This window comes from Festucalex cinctus, chromosome 15 (genome assembly GCF_051991245.1).
Source record: "Festucalex cinctus isolate MCC-2025b chromosome 15, RoL_Fcin_1.0, whole genome shotgun sequence".
In the NCBI taxonomy this organism is placed as follows: Eukaryota; Metazoa; Chordata; class Actinopteri; order Syngnathiformes; family Syngnathidae; genus Festucalex; species Festucalex cinctus.
This window is the reverse complement of record NC_135425.1, coordinates 22,997,765-23,012,802: the sequence shown is the minus strand read 5'-3', so window position 1 is coordinate 23,012,802 and position 15,038 is coordinate 22,997,765. Positions and strand designations below refer to the sequence as shown.

General features: G+C 40.2%; 3 protein-coding genes across 7 annotated transcripts in view; 2 read left to right on the top strand and 1 right to left on the bottom strand.

Moving 5' to 3' along the window:
• The first annotated feature begins 396 nt into the window (after positions 1-396).
• Positions 397-3,855, top strand: LOC144002423 (lysosomal membrane ascorbate-dependent ferrireductase CYB561A3-like). 2 transcript variants are annotated; one of them, XM_077497635.1, is made up of 6 exons: positions 397-795; positions 880-1,922; positions 2,655-2,863; positions 3,211-3,365; positions 3,447-3,609; positions 3,690-3,855. In XM_077497635.1, the coding sequence occupies exons 2-6, from the start codon at positions 1,736-1,738 to the stop codon at positions 3,714-3,716; spliced, it is 741 nt and encodes a 246-aa protein (XP_077353761.1). In that variant the 5' UTR covers positions 397-795; positions 880-1,735; the 3' UTR covers positions 3,717-3,855. The 2 variants fall into 2 exon arrangements, with proteins under 2 accessions (XP_077353761.1, XP_077353762.1); XM_077497636.1 differs by having other exon boundaries at positions 414-464; positions 1,671-1,922.
• Positions 3,856-3,984: 129 nt separating this feature from the next.
• Positions 3,985-10,315, top strand: trappc13 (trafficking protein particle complex subunit 13). Of its 2 annotated transcripts, XM_077497555.1 has the most exons (13): positions 3,985-4,138; positions 4,659-4,727; positions 4,878-4,977; positions 5,432-5,516; positions 5,595-5,722; positions 6,506-6,578; positions 6,741-6,785; positions 6,881-6,898; positions 7,936-8,069; positions 8,198-8,396; positions 9,587-9,687; positions 9,769-9,916; positions 10,042-10,315. In XM_077497555.1, the coding sequence occupies exons 1-13, from the start codon at positions 4,093-4,095 to the stop codon at positions 10,132-10,134; spliced, it is 1,239 nt and encodes a 412-aa protein (XP_077353681.1). In that variant the 5' UTR covers positions 3,985-4,092; the 3' UTR covers positions 10,135-10,315. The 2 variants fall into 2 exon arrangements, with proteins under 2 accessions (XP_077353681.1, XP_077353682.1); XM_077497556.1 differs by lacking the exon at positions 6,881-6,898.
• A 935-nt stretch (positions 10,316-11,250) lies between these two features.
• Positions 11,251-15,038, bottom strand: part of sgtb (small glutamine rich tetratricopeptide repeat co-chaperone beta) — a 5,401-nt gene continuing 1,613 nt past the window's right edge. For 2 of the 3 annotated variants that reach the window (XM_077497559.1, XM_077497558.1), the window contains exons 2-12: positions 14,319-14,424; positions 14,149-14,252; positions 13,898-13,973; positions 13,696-13,795; positions 13,531-13,635; positions 13,296-13,434; positions 12,905-12,967; positions 12,789-12,826; positions 12,621-12,704; positions 12,188-12,307; positions 11,251-12,090 (exon numbers count right to left, since the gene is read on the bottom strand). In XM_077497559.1, coding sequence (XP_077353685.1) covers positions 12,196-12,307; positions 12,621-12,704; positions 12,789-12,826; positions 12,905-12,967; positions 13,296-13,434; positions 13,531-13,635; positions 13,696-13,795; positions 13,898-13,973; positions 14,149-14,252; positions 14,319-14,418 — 921 coding nt within the window. In that variant the 5' untranslated portion in view covers positions 14,419-14,424 and the 3' untranslated portion in view covers positions 11,251-12,090; positions 12,188-12,195. Of the gene's footprint in view, positions 12,091-12,187; positions 12,308-12,620; positions 12,705-12,788; positions 12,827-12,904; positions 12,968-13,295; positions 13,435-13,530; positions 13,636-13,695; positions 13,796-13,897; positions 13,974-14,148; positions 14,253-14,318; positions 14,425-14,689; positions 15,022-15,038 lie in introns of those variants that run through there. The other variant, XM_077497560.1, reaches the window with a different exon arrangement.

Genomic DNA, 15,038 nt, shown 5'->3' with positions numbered 1-15,038 from the left:
ACTCCACTGTATCTAGTCAGTCCCCTGGAAATATTACCTTGGAAAGCATGTACAAATATACGTAACTACTAAAACTAAAACAAAAAAAGTAATAAACTCTAGCGCTCCATGTCTAAAATGGCAAAATGAACAAACCATCAAAAAAGAAGTAAGATTGTGAACACATGGGTGGCCATTTTGGGTTTGAAGGTGACTTTACTTTGTGGATTTTTCCCCGTTTCCAAGATTTGTACCTTGAACAAATTACTTCTGATAAAAGCTTCATAAAAGATAACGAGCGTGTCTCCGGCTCTTTTTGTGGTCAGAGGCTGTCATTGTTCAGGCTCTAAACCCTATTAAAAAAAAAAAAAAAAAAAAAAAAAAAAAAATCTCTACTGTCACTAGTGCTGTGGGAACTTCGCTCCAGTTCCCACCGGAGAAGTCAGATGACAGGCAGCCTCGTGATTCTTTGTTTCAGGGAAATGGTGAGGCTACTTAGCTCATTATCTACAGGAATTTATGTTTGATGTCGGAAAGAAGCAATTTATTAGAATAGAATGAAAATCAGACAATTGTGGTCCACACAGCTGACTTTGAAACTTTTGGAACCTCGTCATGTCAGTCACAGTAGTAGAAACAGTACCTAGCCAGTCGGATAGAAGATAGCGGAAACTTGTATTTGGTCAGCCAAGGAACTCAAAATCGTATCCAACAAGGTACTGTTTCTAGTACCTGGTCAGACCACAAAAAATGACAAATGACAAACAAAAAAATCAGGACCTTATCAGCCAAAGTGTGAGATACCCAATAGCCAAGGTGCGATAAATAGTAGGCTACATGGTCTGTAAAGTACTAGAAATTGTGTCTAGTAGGTCAGGGTAGTGTACCTGCTTAGCCAAGCTACTAGAAAATAGTACCTAGGGCTAACCTGGAAGACAAGGATAGACAAATAGCACCTTATAGCCAAGGTAGCTACTAGAAATAGTACTTGGTCAGTCAAGGTGGTAGAAAAAGTCTCTGGTTAGTTTGTTTGTTAAAGGGCATAAAAAAATAAAAATAAACATTACCATTGAAGCTAATTTGCTTGCTATGAGCTAACATGTAGGCTATTTTAACCATGTGAAGCGCTTTGTGACCTGTCTGTGAAAGGCGCTATACAAATGAAGGTTACTTACTTAACTACTATTGTGTATTTTAGAGCGTATTTAAATAAAAATTAAAAAAAAAAAGCTAGCATGTGTTTTACAGCACATAAAATCATTAGCACTAGCACGCCTCCTACTTTGCGTGGTGTTAGCTAGCGTTAGTCTTCATGGCTGGCAGAAAGACACAAAAATTAGTTAGCATTAGTTAGCTCTGAGCTACCATGTATTTGTACAGCTTAAAAACCTATCATTAGTGTGATACTTTATATACTCATATTCTGTCTTTAGAGTTTGGTTGTTAACACGAAAAGAAAATGCTAAAAATCCAAATTTGCTGTTTATGAGTTACCCTGTGTCTTGAGGGAAGCATTTACCAAAAAAACATTAGCATGATTGCTAATTTGCAAGCTATATGACTCAGCATGTTATTTAAGAATGAAAACGCTGGCAAAAAAAATCAATCAAAAAGTATGAAATGATGACGCGAAGGCGTCCTCCCGCCTGACCGCATATCACATCTCCTGTTGGACATTTTATGAATCCGAGACAATCCTTTGGCCGCGCCACAATTGCGGAGTCCGAGCAAAGGAGGGTAAGTGGACACTTTTTCGATGGGATCGTTGGCGCCTTTCTACATGTCCTGCTGCTTGTGCGTCAACTTGGGCCTCCTTTGCGTGGTCTTGGTCGTCATCTGGAACTGGAATTGGCGCGGCGGATTCGCCTGGGATGGAACCGAGGCCCAGTTCAACTGGCACCCCGTCCTCATGATCAGCGGACTGCTGGTCATCTATGGCCTCGGTGAGTTTAATTTGTTTTTGTTTATTAAAAAAATATATTTAATTAAAATTACAAATACAAGTATTTAGAAATCATTTATAATTCAATAAAATAAAATGTAATTTGAATACTAATTTCATTTTAGTAGCATTCTATGGTAACGGTTACAAATCAATGCTAATATTTGAGATTTTGCTCAGATGGACATGCTAGCTGGGTTAGCAGTTATGCTAACAGGTCAGCTGTATAATTAAAAAAAAAATGCTTATATTAAGAGACAACTTCAGAGCATAATTTTGTACTAGTATTTAAAATATGTCTGCAATAAAATGCATTGTTTTATACCAGACATATCTGTTAACAAAATCGTAACCCAAAAAGCTGATTTGAAAATGTTAGCTGGTCATCAAGTTGGGTATTTTGAAAAATAGGTATCATTTTTTGATTACAGTTTCAGTTACATACTTTCTATAACTATATGCTGCATTTTTATATTAGATGCCATACTGTGTGTATATTTGTCTTGTAACTTACACAACAACTGTGTTTTTGTTTGTTTGTTTTCAAATTTCATATAAATAAAGGTTGGACAGAAAATGTCCTCTAATTCTGGAATGACCCATAAAGTGACAACCAAATTGTCATTTTTTTGCCCCTCGATTTTTTAAAACTCAGGTTATGCTATAAAAAATTCATATCAATACATAGATGTTCCATTTTTTTCCACGTCTTCTTTCCCTGGATTCTCGGCAGCCGCCGTCCTGTTCCGTGTTCCTTTTGGGTGGTCTCAGCAGAAGCTGGCATCGAAAGTGGCCCACGCGGGGCTGATGCTGGCCGCTCTGACGCTCGCCGTCGTCGGCCTCCACGCCGCCTTCGACGTCCACCGCAGCCTGAACATCCCCTCAATGTACTCCCTGCACAGCTGGGTGGGAATGTGCGCCGTGGTGACGTTTGCGTGGCAGGTATTGGTTGACCTGACGAATTGACTTTTTAAATGTTTCTTTTTTGCTTTGAGTTGCTTCAGATACTTGAGTCCGCCACTAGATGGCAGCAACACATCAACCGGCAATCAGTTCCTTGTTACTTTGTAGATAGTCTGTTGTATTTTGTGCTCACATTTTCCGTTTTTTTATGTGGTTATTTTGCTGATTTATTTTTATTTTTTTCTAACCATGGGTCCTAATGAAGTGAGTGAGAAAGAGTTGATAAACGCTATAACGTCAGCCAAGGTGTTAAACATTTAATCTGTAGGAAAATATAAACCTTTTTAAGAGAGTCATTAATCTGTAATTATCCACTTAATCCACAGTGGTTCTTGGGCCTGGTCGGCTTCTTGCTGCCGTGTTCTGCGCCGCGGTTGGGCGGCGCCCTGAAGGGGATCCACGTGTGGACGGGTCAAGCGGTGCTGATGCTCAGTCTGGCCGCCTGCATCAGCGGGATCAACGAACAGCTCTTCTTTGCGCTGTAAATTGAAAAATTGCTGAAAATAATACACAAAAATAATAATAATATTTGAAGTCACTCTCTTTCTTTGTTGTTTGTTAGCGACGGCGTGTTAGCAAAAGCTTACAGCTCCCTGCCTGCAGAGGCGCTGTTTGCCAACACGCTGGGCGCCCTGATCGTGGCGTTCAGTCTTGTTGTGTTCGGAATTCTGACCAAAGCCGATTGGCGACGTCCCGACGCCAACACCGATGATGAAGCCGCTCCGGTGAGAAGGACTTTCACTTCGCTGAATGTCACAAGTCAAAGAAAATTGATCATTTTTACATTTGTTTTTGTTCTTTCCAGATTTTGCTGAGAGAGGAAGCTATTTGAGGACCATAACAACAGAATGTGACAGAAAACACATGAACACTTTTCCATCAAGCAGCATGTATGATTGATTTGTTATACTTTATTATTCCTTCCTTAATAAACAATACCATGTCATATATGACTGGTGCAATATGTTGAATTCAAATTTGTTTTTCTCCAAATAAAGCACAAGTAACAAACTACAGTCTCTTTCCTTCATTCATAAAGCGATTACATTGTAGACGTAGATAAAGTTTCGTGGGAGGAGTAATATAGCGGCCTCGCCCAACCGTCGAAGAAGAAGACACGTGCATCCGGTCACATGGGTCCGCCTGCTGTCACAACAGTTAGCTTCCCCCGGGGCTAGCCTCCCCGAATAAAAGCCGATTGTGTCAGAATGGATGTAAGTCAGGCCAAACAGGAACATCTGCTGGCATTAAAAGGTGATTTGTAACTCATTTAGTACTTTAAAAAATGTACATTTCATGCGGGAATTTAGCTAATAACGTTGTAGAGGAAGACTGGTCTGACTCCACGCTGCTAGCTGCTAATTCGGCTAACGTCATTTTTGCTATCATTACCGTTCTCTTTTTACTTTATTGATATTATCTACTGGTACATTTATGGTTGTATTACAACATGTTTTGCATTTTATGTGTTCACTAAGTTGTGTTGATACATCAACATGACAGGAAGTGGAGTGTTTTAACCTCGCCCGTTGCCATAGTTATTAACAATAGCGTCCTTTGGGCTCTCTTGATAGGCGATAAAAAAAAAAAAGTTATTACTCATCCGTCCATTTTATATTGCGCTTATCATTGGGGTACCTCTGGACTGTTCTCCAGCCAATGACAGGGCACACATAGACAAACGAGTGACTGGCTACACCCAATGCCAAGGTACATACAGTACGGATATAATAACAGTACAATTAAAAATGTCTTTGCTTTTGTTGTTTTTCAGTAATGCGACTGACAAAACCAACTCTGTTTACCAACCTGCCAGTGACATGTGAAGAGCGAGACCTACCAGGTCATCATTACACCTTCTTTGACACAACATGCACTTTTGGTTATATCACAACATTTGACAGTTAATATAGCCCCCCCCCCCCCCCCCCCCCAAAAAAAAATAAAAAATCCAGTTTGTTCCTTATGTTGCCGCCATGGTTTGCGCCCACAGGCGACCTTTTTGCTCGCCTCATGCGAGACGACCCGTCCACCATCAAGGGCGCAGAGACATTAATGCTGGGCGAGATGCTGACACTGCCACAGAACTTTGGGTGAGTCATCTGCCCATTTCCTTTTATAATGAAAGTAGATTTTTTTTTTTTAAATGTTACTGTGTTTTGATTAATTTTTCTATTGTTATTATTTATGTTCTCTTTTAATTATTGTTTAAAAAAATAATTGTAATTAAATCATTCATCCCTTTTATTTGTGATTGCATTTTTAGTTATTTTGATTGTATTTGTAACCATTTATATATTTTATTAATGTAATGTTAATTTTATTTTAATATAACTAACTTTTTTAATTTTCATTTGATATAACATCCTTTTTAATTTAGGTTAGCTTTTAATATATTTTTATTGTATACTTAGTTTTTTTTTTTAATTATAATTACTTTATTTAATATTATTATTCATTATTTTTATTTCCTTTAGATATATATGGAAATATTTGTATTTTATGAAAAATTTCTCTTAATTGAATTTTCCTGTCATCTACCGGCAGTAACATCTTCCTGGGTGAGACTTTCTCCAGTTACATCAGTGTGCACAACGACAGCAGTCAGGTGGTCAAGGACATTCTGGTTAAGGTAAACCAACGGCAAGAATGGTTAAGATGAAGCAAGAGCCCCACTAAACTTCTCTTGGTCCCCTCCGCTCCTCCGCAGGCCGACTTGCAGACCAGCTCGCAAAGACTCAACCTGTCTGCGTCCAACTCGGCCGTGGCCGAACTCAAACCCGAGTGCTGCATTGACGATGTCATCCACCATGAAGTCAAAGAAATCGGAACACACATGTGAGTGCCTCGTAGTGCTGGGCCTTAAAATAAAATTGAAGATTTTTTCCCCCCCCCACAATATCAAATTTACAATTTTTATATTTTTTTTTGTTATCAATTTCTTTGTGGAAAAAAGTGCAAATTACACGTTGAATAAGCGGTCAAGAATGGATGGATAAATGATGCCAATTGTGTATGAAAACACTTGACTTGACTAACATAACTTTACTACCCCCTAGAGGACTGGAGTGGAACATTTTTGCAATTTTAAAATCTCAACATTGTTTTTTTTTGGTGGCTTTTTTAAATCCTAATCCTGTTTTAGATGATTTGTTATGATTTTATTTTATTTTTTATGTTAAATGATATTTTTCATTGAGAAATACAGTACAGTGGTCCCGGGCATATTGCATCTGCAAATTCACCTTTTCGCAGATTTTTTTTTTCAAAATATGTTGTAATAGTTTTGGGTTTTTTTGTAGCTGTTTTTCTTGGAAAACTCTTGTTGAAAGTTGATGATGTTGATCCCTGTTTTCCCAAGAATAAAAAAAAAAAAAAAAAAAAAAAATCTTTTTTTTTTTTTTTTTTCTCACCCCCCCCCATTATTATTAATTATATGTGAATTTATGCTGTTGAGGGTCTGGCCCAGTCTTTGTAGTTTTGTTGTGTGTACGCCAAAGTCTATTTCGTGTCTGGTGGATGACCTTGTGCTTATGTACAAGCGTGCTTGTGTCCTTTCTACACTAGTGTTGTTTGTCGCATGTGCACATGCCAAATGTTGACCTTTGTGTTTGTTTTCAGCCTGGTGTGCGCCGTGAGCTACACCACGCAGTACGGAGAGAAGCTCTACTTCCGCAAGTTCTTCAAATTCCAGGTGAGGCAGCTCAATTAGCACGTCCTCGAGACATGCCATAAGCGCTCGCCAAAAGCGCCCAACGGAGCCCTCGTTCGTTACGCGCCCGTGCCGCTTGGTCTTTGTCCTTTTCTCCGCCGGCGAGCGATGGAGACGTTCAGCCTGCATTCTCTCTTCAATCAGGTCCTCAAGCCCCTTGACGTCAAGACAAAGTTCTACAACGCCGAGGTACGCTCCCCGTCGCGTTAGCCCATTCGCTAGTTAGTCCAAATCACGTTTGGCATGTGTTCATTTTGTCCTTTTATGTTCATTTTCTCCATTAGAGCGACCTCAGTTCTGTGGTAAATCGCTTTCCTTTTTTTCCGTTCTCATCGCCTGTCCTTCTTCACGCCGCCTGCAGGTGGACGCAAGCAACAACAATGGTGACATTTGCAGGACTCTGCTGTTATTATTATCATCATCATCATCATATTTACTTTCTTATTTATGTATTAATAATTAAAGTAATTGCGAGCTGGTTATAAAGAGCATATGTTTGGGAAGCTCCCATTGTTGTTGCTTGCGCACACCTCCTTCGCCACAATTCTTTTTGCACGGGGTGTTTGTGTCTGACTGCGTGTGTGTGTGCATTTGGTATGATTGCGAGTGAGAGTTTGTGTGGGTGGTGTTGCGTGTCTGTTTTATTCGCGTGTGCGATGGAGGTACGTTGATGTGCGTGTGTGGCTGTTGATGAATATAAAATCACCCGGTTAAGCTCCAAATGATGGTAGCCCTGATGATGAAAACCGTCATGGTGGTGGAAATTGGTGACATGAGCTAATGCTAATGAGCTAATCTTTGCTGGCTGAGAAGTTTTGCATTCAAATGCGGCTTTTGACCACAAACACAAAAATTGCACCATAATACTAATAAAAATGTGATTGGAAAATTCTCAAATTAGAGGACAACATACTTTGAGGAAAAGATGTTTCATTTCAGGAAAAGAAATACAAAATATTTTTATCAAAGCTAATGAAGATACTCTCATTTTGTTAAACTGTCGCCATCACAGTACAAGAAAACGTACCCACTAAAAAAAAGTAATACTTCATTTCCCTAATGCGATTTATAAAGTATCAGTCAGTTTATCACTCTATACACTGAGCTATCTATCCATTTCTCACCATCTCATCCATCATAAATGTATTCATCCATCCATAAATCATTGGGGTGTAATCATCTCTTACATCAATGCAATGATTTGAGGTATCAAGGCAGGCAGGTTTGGGCTTTCAATGGTTAAAAGTGGATTTCTTGGTCCGAGCCTGCTACCCAAATCCATCCCCAACCTCCTCGTGGAGACTCCGCCTCTCCATAAGCATTTCCCCTCCCACCACAGACGGACGAGGTGTTCCTGGAGGCCCAGATTCAGAACATCACCACGTCGCCCATGTTCATGGAGAAGGTGTCGCTGGAGCCGTCCATGATGTACAACGTGACCGAGCTCAACACCGTCATGCACCAAGGCCACGGGTAATGCTAATTTTAGCTCGCCGATCAATTGGGTTTTCCATTGAGTGCTAGCATCCAGCTAGCAATGTACCTAAATTCACTCAAGGTGCATTAACAAAATATTTGTACTTGGTTCATTTTCTCCTCAGGGTGTCGACGTTTGGCAAGATGTCGTACCTGCAGCCCATGGACACGCGTCAGTACCTCTACTGCCTGACGCCCAAGCCCGAGTACGCCGAGAAGGCCGGCGTCATCAAGGGCGTCACCGTCATCGGCAAGCTGGACATCGTGTGGAAGACCAACTTGGGGGAGAGGGGACGCCTGCAGACCAGCCAGTTGCAGAGGATGGTACTACCCAATCGTTTACATTTTCTCACATTTCTCCTTTATTTGAGCATTTTATAAAATAACTTGATTAATGTAAAAAAAAAAAAAAAAAAAAAATGCATGCAAAATTGCACTAAACAAAATCCGCGATACAGCGAGGCCGCGAAAAGTGAACTGCGTTTATAGAGAGGGAACACTGTACCCGTAATATAGCATATTTACATATTTAATCATTTGTGTATTCACCTTAATCGACCAACCAATTTAATTGGCCAATATTACGCTTTTAAAATAGACCAAAACATGTTTACACATTACAACATAAATAACAGACAAAAAAATATATACGAAAGCATAATTTGTTGTAAAACAGTCACATGTTCTACCTAGAATTCACATATTTATTGTTGGAAGCATTAAGGGACTAAAAAAAAATATATATATTTTATATATTATAAATAATAGACCAATTATCAGAATTTTATTCTGCCAAATATGGGACTTGATAACTTGGCATTGGACTCAAAACATCCATATCGGTGTGCACCTAACTTACATCATATTTATTTAATATGCATAATTGTCATATTTAATATCTTTACACGTCTAATTAACCTTATGTACATAACCCGAAAAATCTGTGAGTAATTGATGCGCCTTGTCAAAAGGTTTGTAATTGTCTATAGATGCCACAAGATGGCAGCAAAGCTTTTTTTTTTTTTTTATATTATTATTATTGTTATTATTATGATTATTTATTTATTTATTTATTTGTTTAAGCAGACAAGGTATGACTAAATGGCCCCTCGGCGCGACAGTTTTTGACACCAGGTCGCCACCAGATGGCACTAAAACATTACTTTTAGATTTTGTTTTTTTATTTCTTTCATGTATTTGTTTTTACTTATTTATTCATCCATTCAGTGTAGAACGGAGGATCGGTTTGGCCCAAAACCCTTCATATAGGCAACCATAAATCACTGTACTATATTTTTGTATTATTTAAGGTTTGTATACATCTGACTTATCTACTTTTAATCTTTGTTATCTACACGTTTGACATATAGCATATTGACACCATGTTTACTCCCCTATATGGCATATATGTACATCATAATTCCACTAAAGTATCATATTGAATGTTACTTACGTCTGTACAATTTGTTTGTAGATTACCGTCTGTCTAATTGTATGCTTACCATGTGTGACAGGCTCCAGGCTACGGAGACATCCGCCTGTCCATGGAGGTCATTCCCGACACGGTCAACCTGGAAGAACCTTTTGACATCAGATGTAAGATCACCAACTGCAGGTAAGGAAGCAACAGCTCGTAGGCATTCGTTTTTTTTTTTTTTGTCTTTTAATGTGGTTTGATGAATTTCAAATCATCTAGCGAAAGGACCATGGACCTTCTTGTGGACATGATCAACACGTCGTCCATCCACTGGTGCGGCGTTTCTGGCCGAGCTCTGGGCAAGCTGAGCCCCGGGGCGTCACTCTCGCTGCCCCTCACGCTGCTGGCGTCCGTCCAGGGTCTTCAGGTACTAGTATGCAAAGCCATTTGAGCGTTGAGCCTACTCGCGTCCAAATTGTGCCTGTAAAAATGGATCTTAAAGTGGACATCAAGGATAAGGAAAAATGTTTGCTTGTGTTTTGTTTGTTTCAGAGCATTTCCGGTCTGAGACTTACAGACTCGTTCCTGAAGCGCACGTACGAGTACGACGATGTGGCCCAAGTGTGCGTGGTTTGTCCATCCTAGCGACTTTTTAACTTTTTTTTTCTTTTTTTTTTTTAAATCCAGCTTTACAACGGACCAACGGTGCGCCTCACACTGCACACTGTGTTTTAATGCTCATTCAAATGGTTGTGAATATTGAAAGGATTTGCAAATAATGTGAATATGTGTTAATAAACCGAATCGCGGAGATGTTTAAACGCAATTGGTAAGATTCCTATGTAAATGACCACTTCAAACAGTATAATGAAAAACATTTTGTTAGTCTATTGCAGAAGTTATTTTTAAAGGGGTACTTGACTCATTGAGCCATTTTCAGCAGTAAAAAGTTAATATTTTGTCGAATTAATGTGGTAACTTCATTATTTTTCATGTACAATTAGTACTTTTAAAACGAAATTTTTCTACTTGCTGTCAACTGATGATGACATCACCTGTGCTGAGGAAGTAGGTAACGGCCAATCAAGGCTCACCTGTTTTGTGGTTTTGGTCAGTAAACTGAGCCATGATTGGTCGTTACCTACTTCCTCAGCACAGGTGATGTCATCATCATCATCATCAGTCGACATCAAGTAGAAGAATTAATTTTTAAAGGTACTAATTGTACATGAAAAATAATGAAGTTATCAAATTCATTCTGGACAAAATATTAAGTTTTCACTGCTGAAAATTGTTCAATGAGTCAAGTATCCCTTTAAATATACATTTGTTAAAAATGTTTGTTTGTTTTTTCTCCCAATTGTGCTATCAGGCTAACGATTAGCATGTTTGTATGTACCTGGTATGGTACCTATTCACTATTAATGAGTTTGCCAACAGGGAAAAAAAAAATACAGATACGACAAGGTACTAGAAATAATATTGTGATAGCAAGTAGGTACCATGTCAAGTACTATTTCTAGTACCTGCCATACTATCAAGTTGTACTACAAATTCTAGAAATGTTACATCAGTAGCACTACTTGATAGTTTCTGCTTTTCCACGCAAAAGGAGGTACTAGTGATATTTGTGTAATATTAACTAAAAATTATGCTACTCGGGTAACAAAATATTTTGTTGGCGGGGATGTGGTTGGTGGGTAAGCTAAAAGAATAATAATTGTAACAATGTAAACAATATTATAAACGATGACAACAGAATTGGATTTCATGTCATTTTATTTTTGGAGTCATTGGAAGGAAGCATCTTCCTGGCCCAGCAGAGCTGATTTGAGCCACTTGAGAACTACAGTGGGCGAACACCATCTTCTGGCATGTCCGTTTTTCAGATAAGTGCAGAAATGAATAATAGAAAAGGCCAACATTCAGATTAATACTGGTCTAAATCAAAATTTGTTCCAAGGGTGCCAGTGCATTTGCATGTTAGCCTAAGTGAATCTTTTTTTTAATTAAATAGTGATAGATTTGACACATTTTTGAACTTTGGCCACTATTGCACTAAACCTTTAGGCGACAACCACAATTTTAAATCACTTTCCCACAAAATGTAGCTCGCCCACTCTTGTTCTAGGTGGCTCGTTTTTTTTTTTTTATAACGCTTCTGATGCCAAATACCAGTTTGAAAGCATGCAGGAGGAGCAACCTTACACTTAAACAACATACACAAATAAAGGTTTTAAGTTATACAAGTTACATATTATTAAGTTATACAAGTTACATATTATTAAGTTATACAAGTTAGATATTGTTATATAGTGGCGCTAAAGTGCAATGACAATGTCACAATGCAGGCGTGTCGGTCACATGACGAGAAAGCAACAGTGGACGTCATGTGATGCAGTGGCACCTTGACTTACGAGAACAACTTGTCGCGTTTGTTTTACTGGCATCTCAAATTTTGTCTTGCAAAATACAAAGTGGAGGGGGAAAAAAATTCCACAGGTCAAAAGTCAAAGTGCCAGTGCCCTCATGTCGGGTTTTCCTCTCAGCTGTCAATCATCTTGGGGTCCAGCCTGGGAGAGTTGGCTCAGTTTGGTGAGGCTGCAATTTTGGAGAGAGTGGGAAGGGTGTTTTGTGTGTGTGTGTGTGTTTGTTTGTATTAAAGCAGAAGGCACGGGAATCGAACACGAACACCCACCTGAGGCATCACGAGTGCTCCTCTGCGCTGCCGCTGAATGATCGACTCCGGATGTGATTGCGCAACTGCTCGATGAGCTCGGGGTTCTGCTGCTGGATCTGCTGGGCAAACTGCTGCCCCCTGGTGGAAAAACAAAGTCGGCACCGTACCTGGTAATGTTTACATCTGCTTTTCAATTGGCAACAGCTGATTATTAGATTTAATATTAAAAAAATAAAGGTAAGGGAAGTATACAGTACTTGGCACTTTCATTATCTTTGTCTCATGTTGTAATGTGTTAACATGTAAAAACAAACAATAAAAACCCTACTTGGTTGTACTTGATTGAGCTGCCAAAGGAAAAGTACAAGTAACATGTAGACGTAGTAGTATCTGTACCTTTCACACATGACTGCGAGCAAAAGCGTGAAGTCGGACCAGAATTTCTACTTACGCTTCAATCAGACTGGAAATGTCCGTCAATCCTCCCACTCCGGCGGCCGGTCCTCCCACCGCGTTGGCCATCATCCCCGACATTCTGACAAGGACGATGAGGAGGAGGTGAGATGCTAAAAAGCTAAGCTAATCTCAAAACTGACACGTAGATGGCGCCGATACTCACAGCTGCTGCACCTGCTGGTTCTGCATCACACTGGCTGCCTGCCGACATAGGAAATGTTTTTTGCAATTGTTTTTCTTTGTGGCAATGACGACCGTATAAGGAAGCGCTGCGCTTACCATGCTGATGAAGGCGGGGTTGTTGATTAAACTGGCCATGTCGAATCCCAAACCGGCGGCCATCTGCATTATAACATGGGACATGAATGAGGATGATGGGAAATATTTTATGTCTATTTTGCTTTTATACTACATAGTAGTTGTATTTTATTACTTTAATTTTACTTAATTTATAAGAATATTATAGCAAATGCATTTGATTAAATTTGATTTAATTTTACAAATTATTTCACTACATTTAATAGCATTTGATATGCATGTAATTGTACATAGATATTTAAATTATTTCATCTATACATGGCCTTTGCCTTTATTTTCCATTTTTGTTTTGAATTTTTACAACTACAGTCTCATTTCTTTCTCGTCAGGTTTTGTTTTGTCTTGCACTCACGGGACTGCTGGCTTCCTTCTGCTTCTGCTCGGCCACCTTCAGGTTGGACTTGTACGTGTCGTTGTCCGGGTCCAGCACCAGCGCCTTCTTGAAGTAAGAAATGGCCTCGGGGTATTTGTTCATGGCCGTTAGCGCCAGGCTGCGAGCACAGAGCATGAAAAGCGCGGTTCGCTTTTTATAGGTTTAGTTTGATGCGTTAATGTTTTGTAATAGCTTTTTTTTTTCAGTTATTTACCCCATCCTGCCGTACGCTTTACTGTAGCCCGGATCGATCCTGATGGCTCGCTCGCAGTCGCCCGTGGCCTCCGTGTAGTCGCCCAGCTTACTGTGAGCGGCCGCCCTGCGCAAACCACGGCATTAGCCTCATCTAGCAATAGCGTGACCGTAGCGTAACTAACACCTGTTGCAGTAGTAGACGGCGTTCTTCAGGTCCAGGTCTATGGCCTTGGTGTAGCACTCCACCGCGCATCTGTAGTTCTCCTCCTTCATGTGATTGTTCCCTGAAAACATACGACTTTGGTCCATATATGCTCCCGATGCAAGCTGACCAGTCGCGTTGTGACACAAGTCGAACCATCAAATGGTATCTCATCTTTGTCCACCTTCGTTCTTTAGCTGCTCGGCTCGTTCGGCGTCTTCGGGTGAAGGTGTGGTCGCCGGCAAGCTCAGGTTGTCATTCTGAGGGAAATATGACAAACGATTGGTCAGCCTAGTGATGGCGTTTGTTCCTTTAACAACAATTCAAAGTATTGGCATTATTTTTTTTCCCCATACGGATGAACGGTAACCATAATGTTCCACGTCAAAGACGCATCCACGGCGATATGTATTTTCTGTATTAATCGACGCTCACCTTTAGAAGCGAGTTGAGGAAGACCTCCATGAGTGGCTGCGGCGCCGCCAGGTGGCAGTCGCTAGCGTTGATCTTAAAGGTGGTCTCCAGACACTGGATGGCAACTGCGACAAAAGCGGGGACGTTCATACTGGTTCGGACCACCATTGCCAGGCGTCCACGTGACGTACCTTCGAGGCTCTCCTGCTCGTCGGAATTCAACGTGCCGCCGTGCGTCTGATCCCGTAGGAACTGTACGATAGAAAACGCCAGGCGCTTCTCCACCGCCATGTTTACCTACAAACACATACATTTGACTAAAATTTCAGTGCTTGAGAGTACCCGAACTTACTAGGTTTTCGAGTGCTAACTATGTGCTAACAGTAAGCTAATTCATTTAGCTTCCTACCTAATATTTGATATTTTACTCATCGTGTTTCGAGAAGTTAATTGACTGTGTAATAATAATTGAATGTTTTATACATAAGCACAATTAAATGTAATAACTACCACGATTGCTCAACAATCAACCGAGCATCTAATTTATGGAGATAAGAGGTACCTAAAATGGGTGGTGACGTCACGGGTAACAGGTGCAAACCAGTACACGCGGGAAAGACGGTCACGTGCGTCTCGCATACACACCCGCCTCCATCCTTCTCCCGATGATTGTTGACACACTGATTGTGACGTCACCGCGCCGAATGTCAGTTTACGGTTTAAGCACAATTCTAGATTATTGAATTCGCGTGAGCGAACAGAAGTGGCTAAAATGGGCGTCTCCGCCTCAAACGAGTTCGATTCTTGACGACGCGATGATCACGCGACGAACAAGGAATGCATCAAAGCAAATACAGAAACAAATAAGTGCCAGTATGGTTGCTGAAATTCCGTCAAAAGGCGCTTAACGG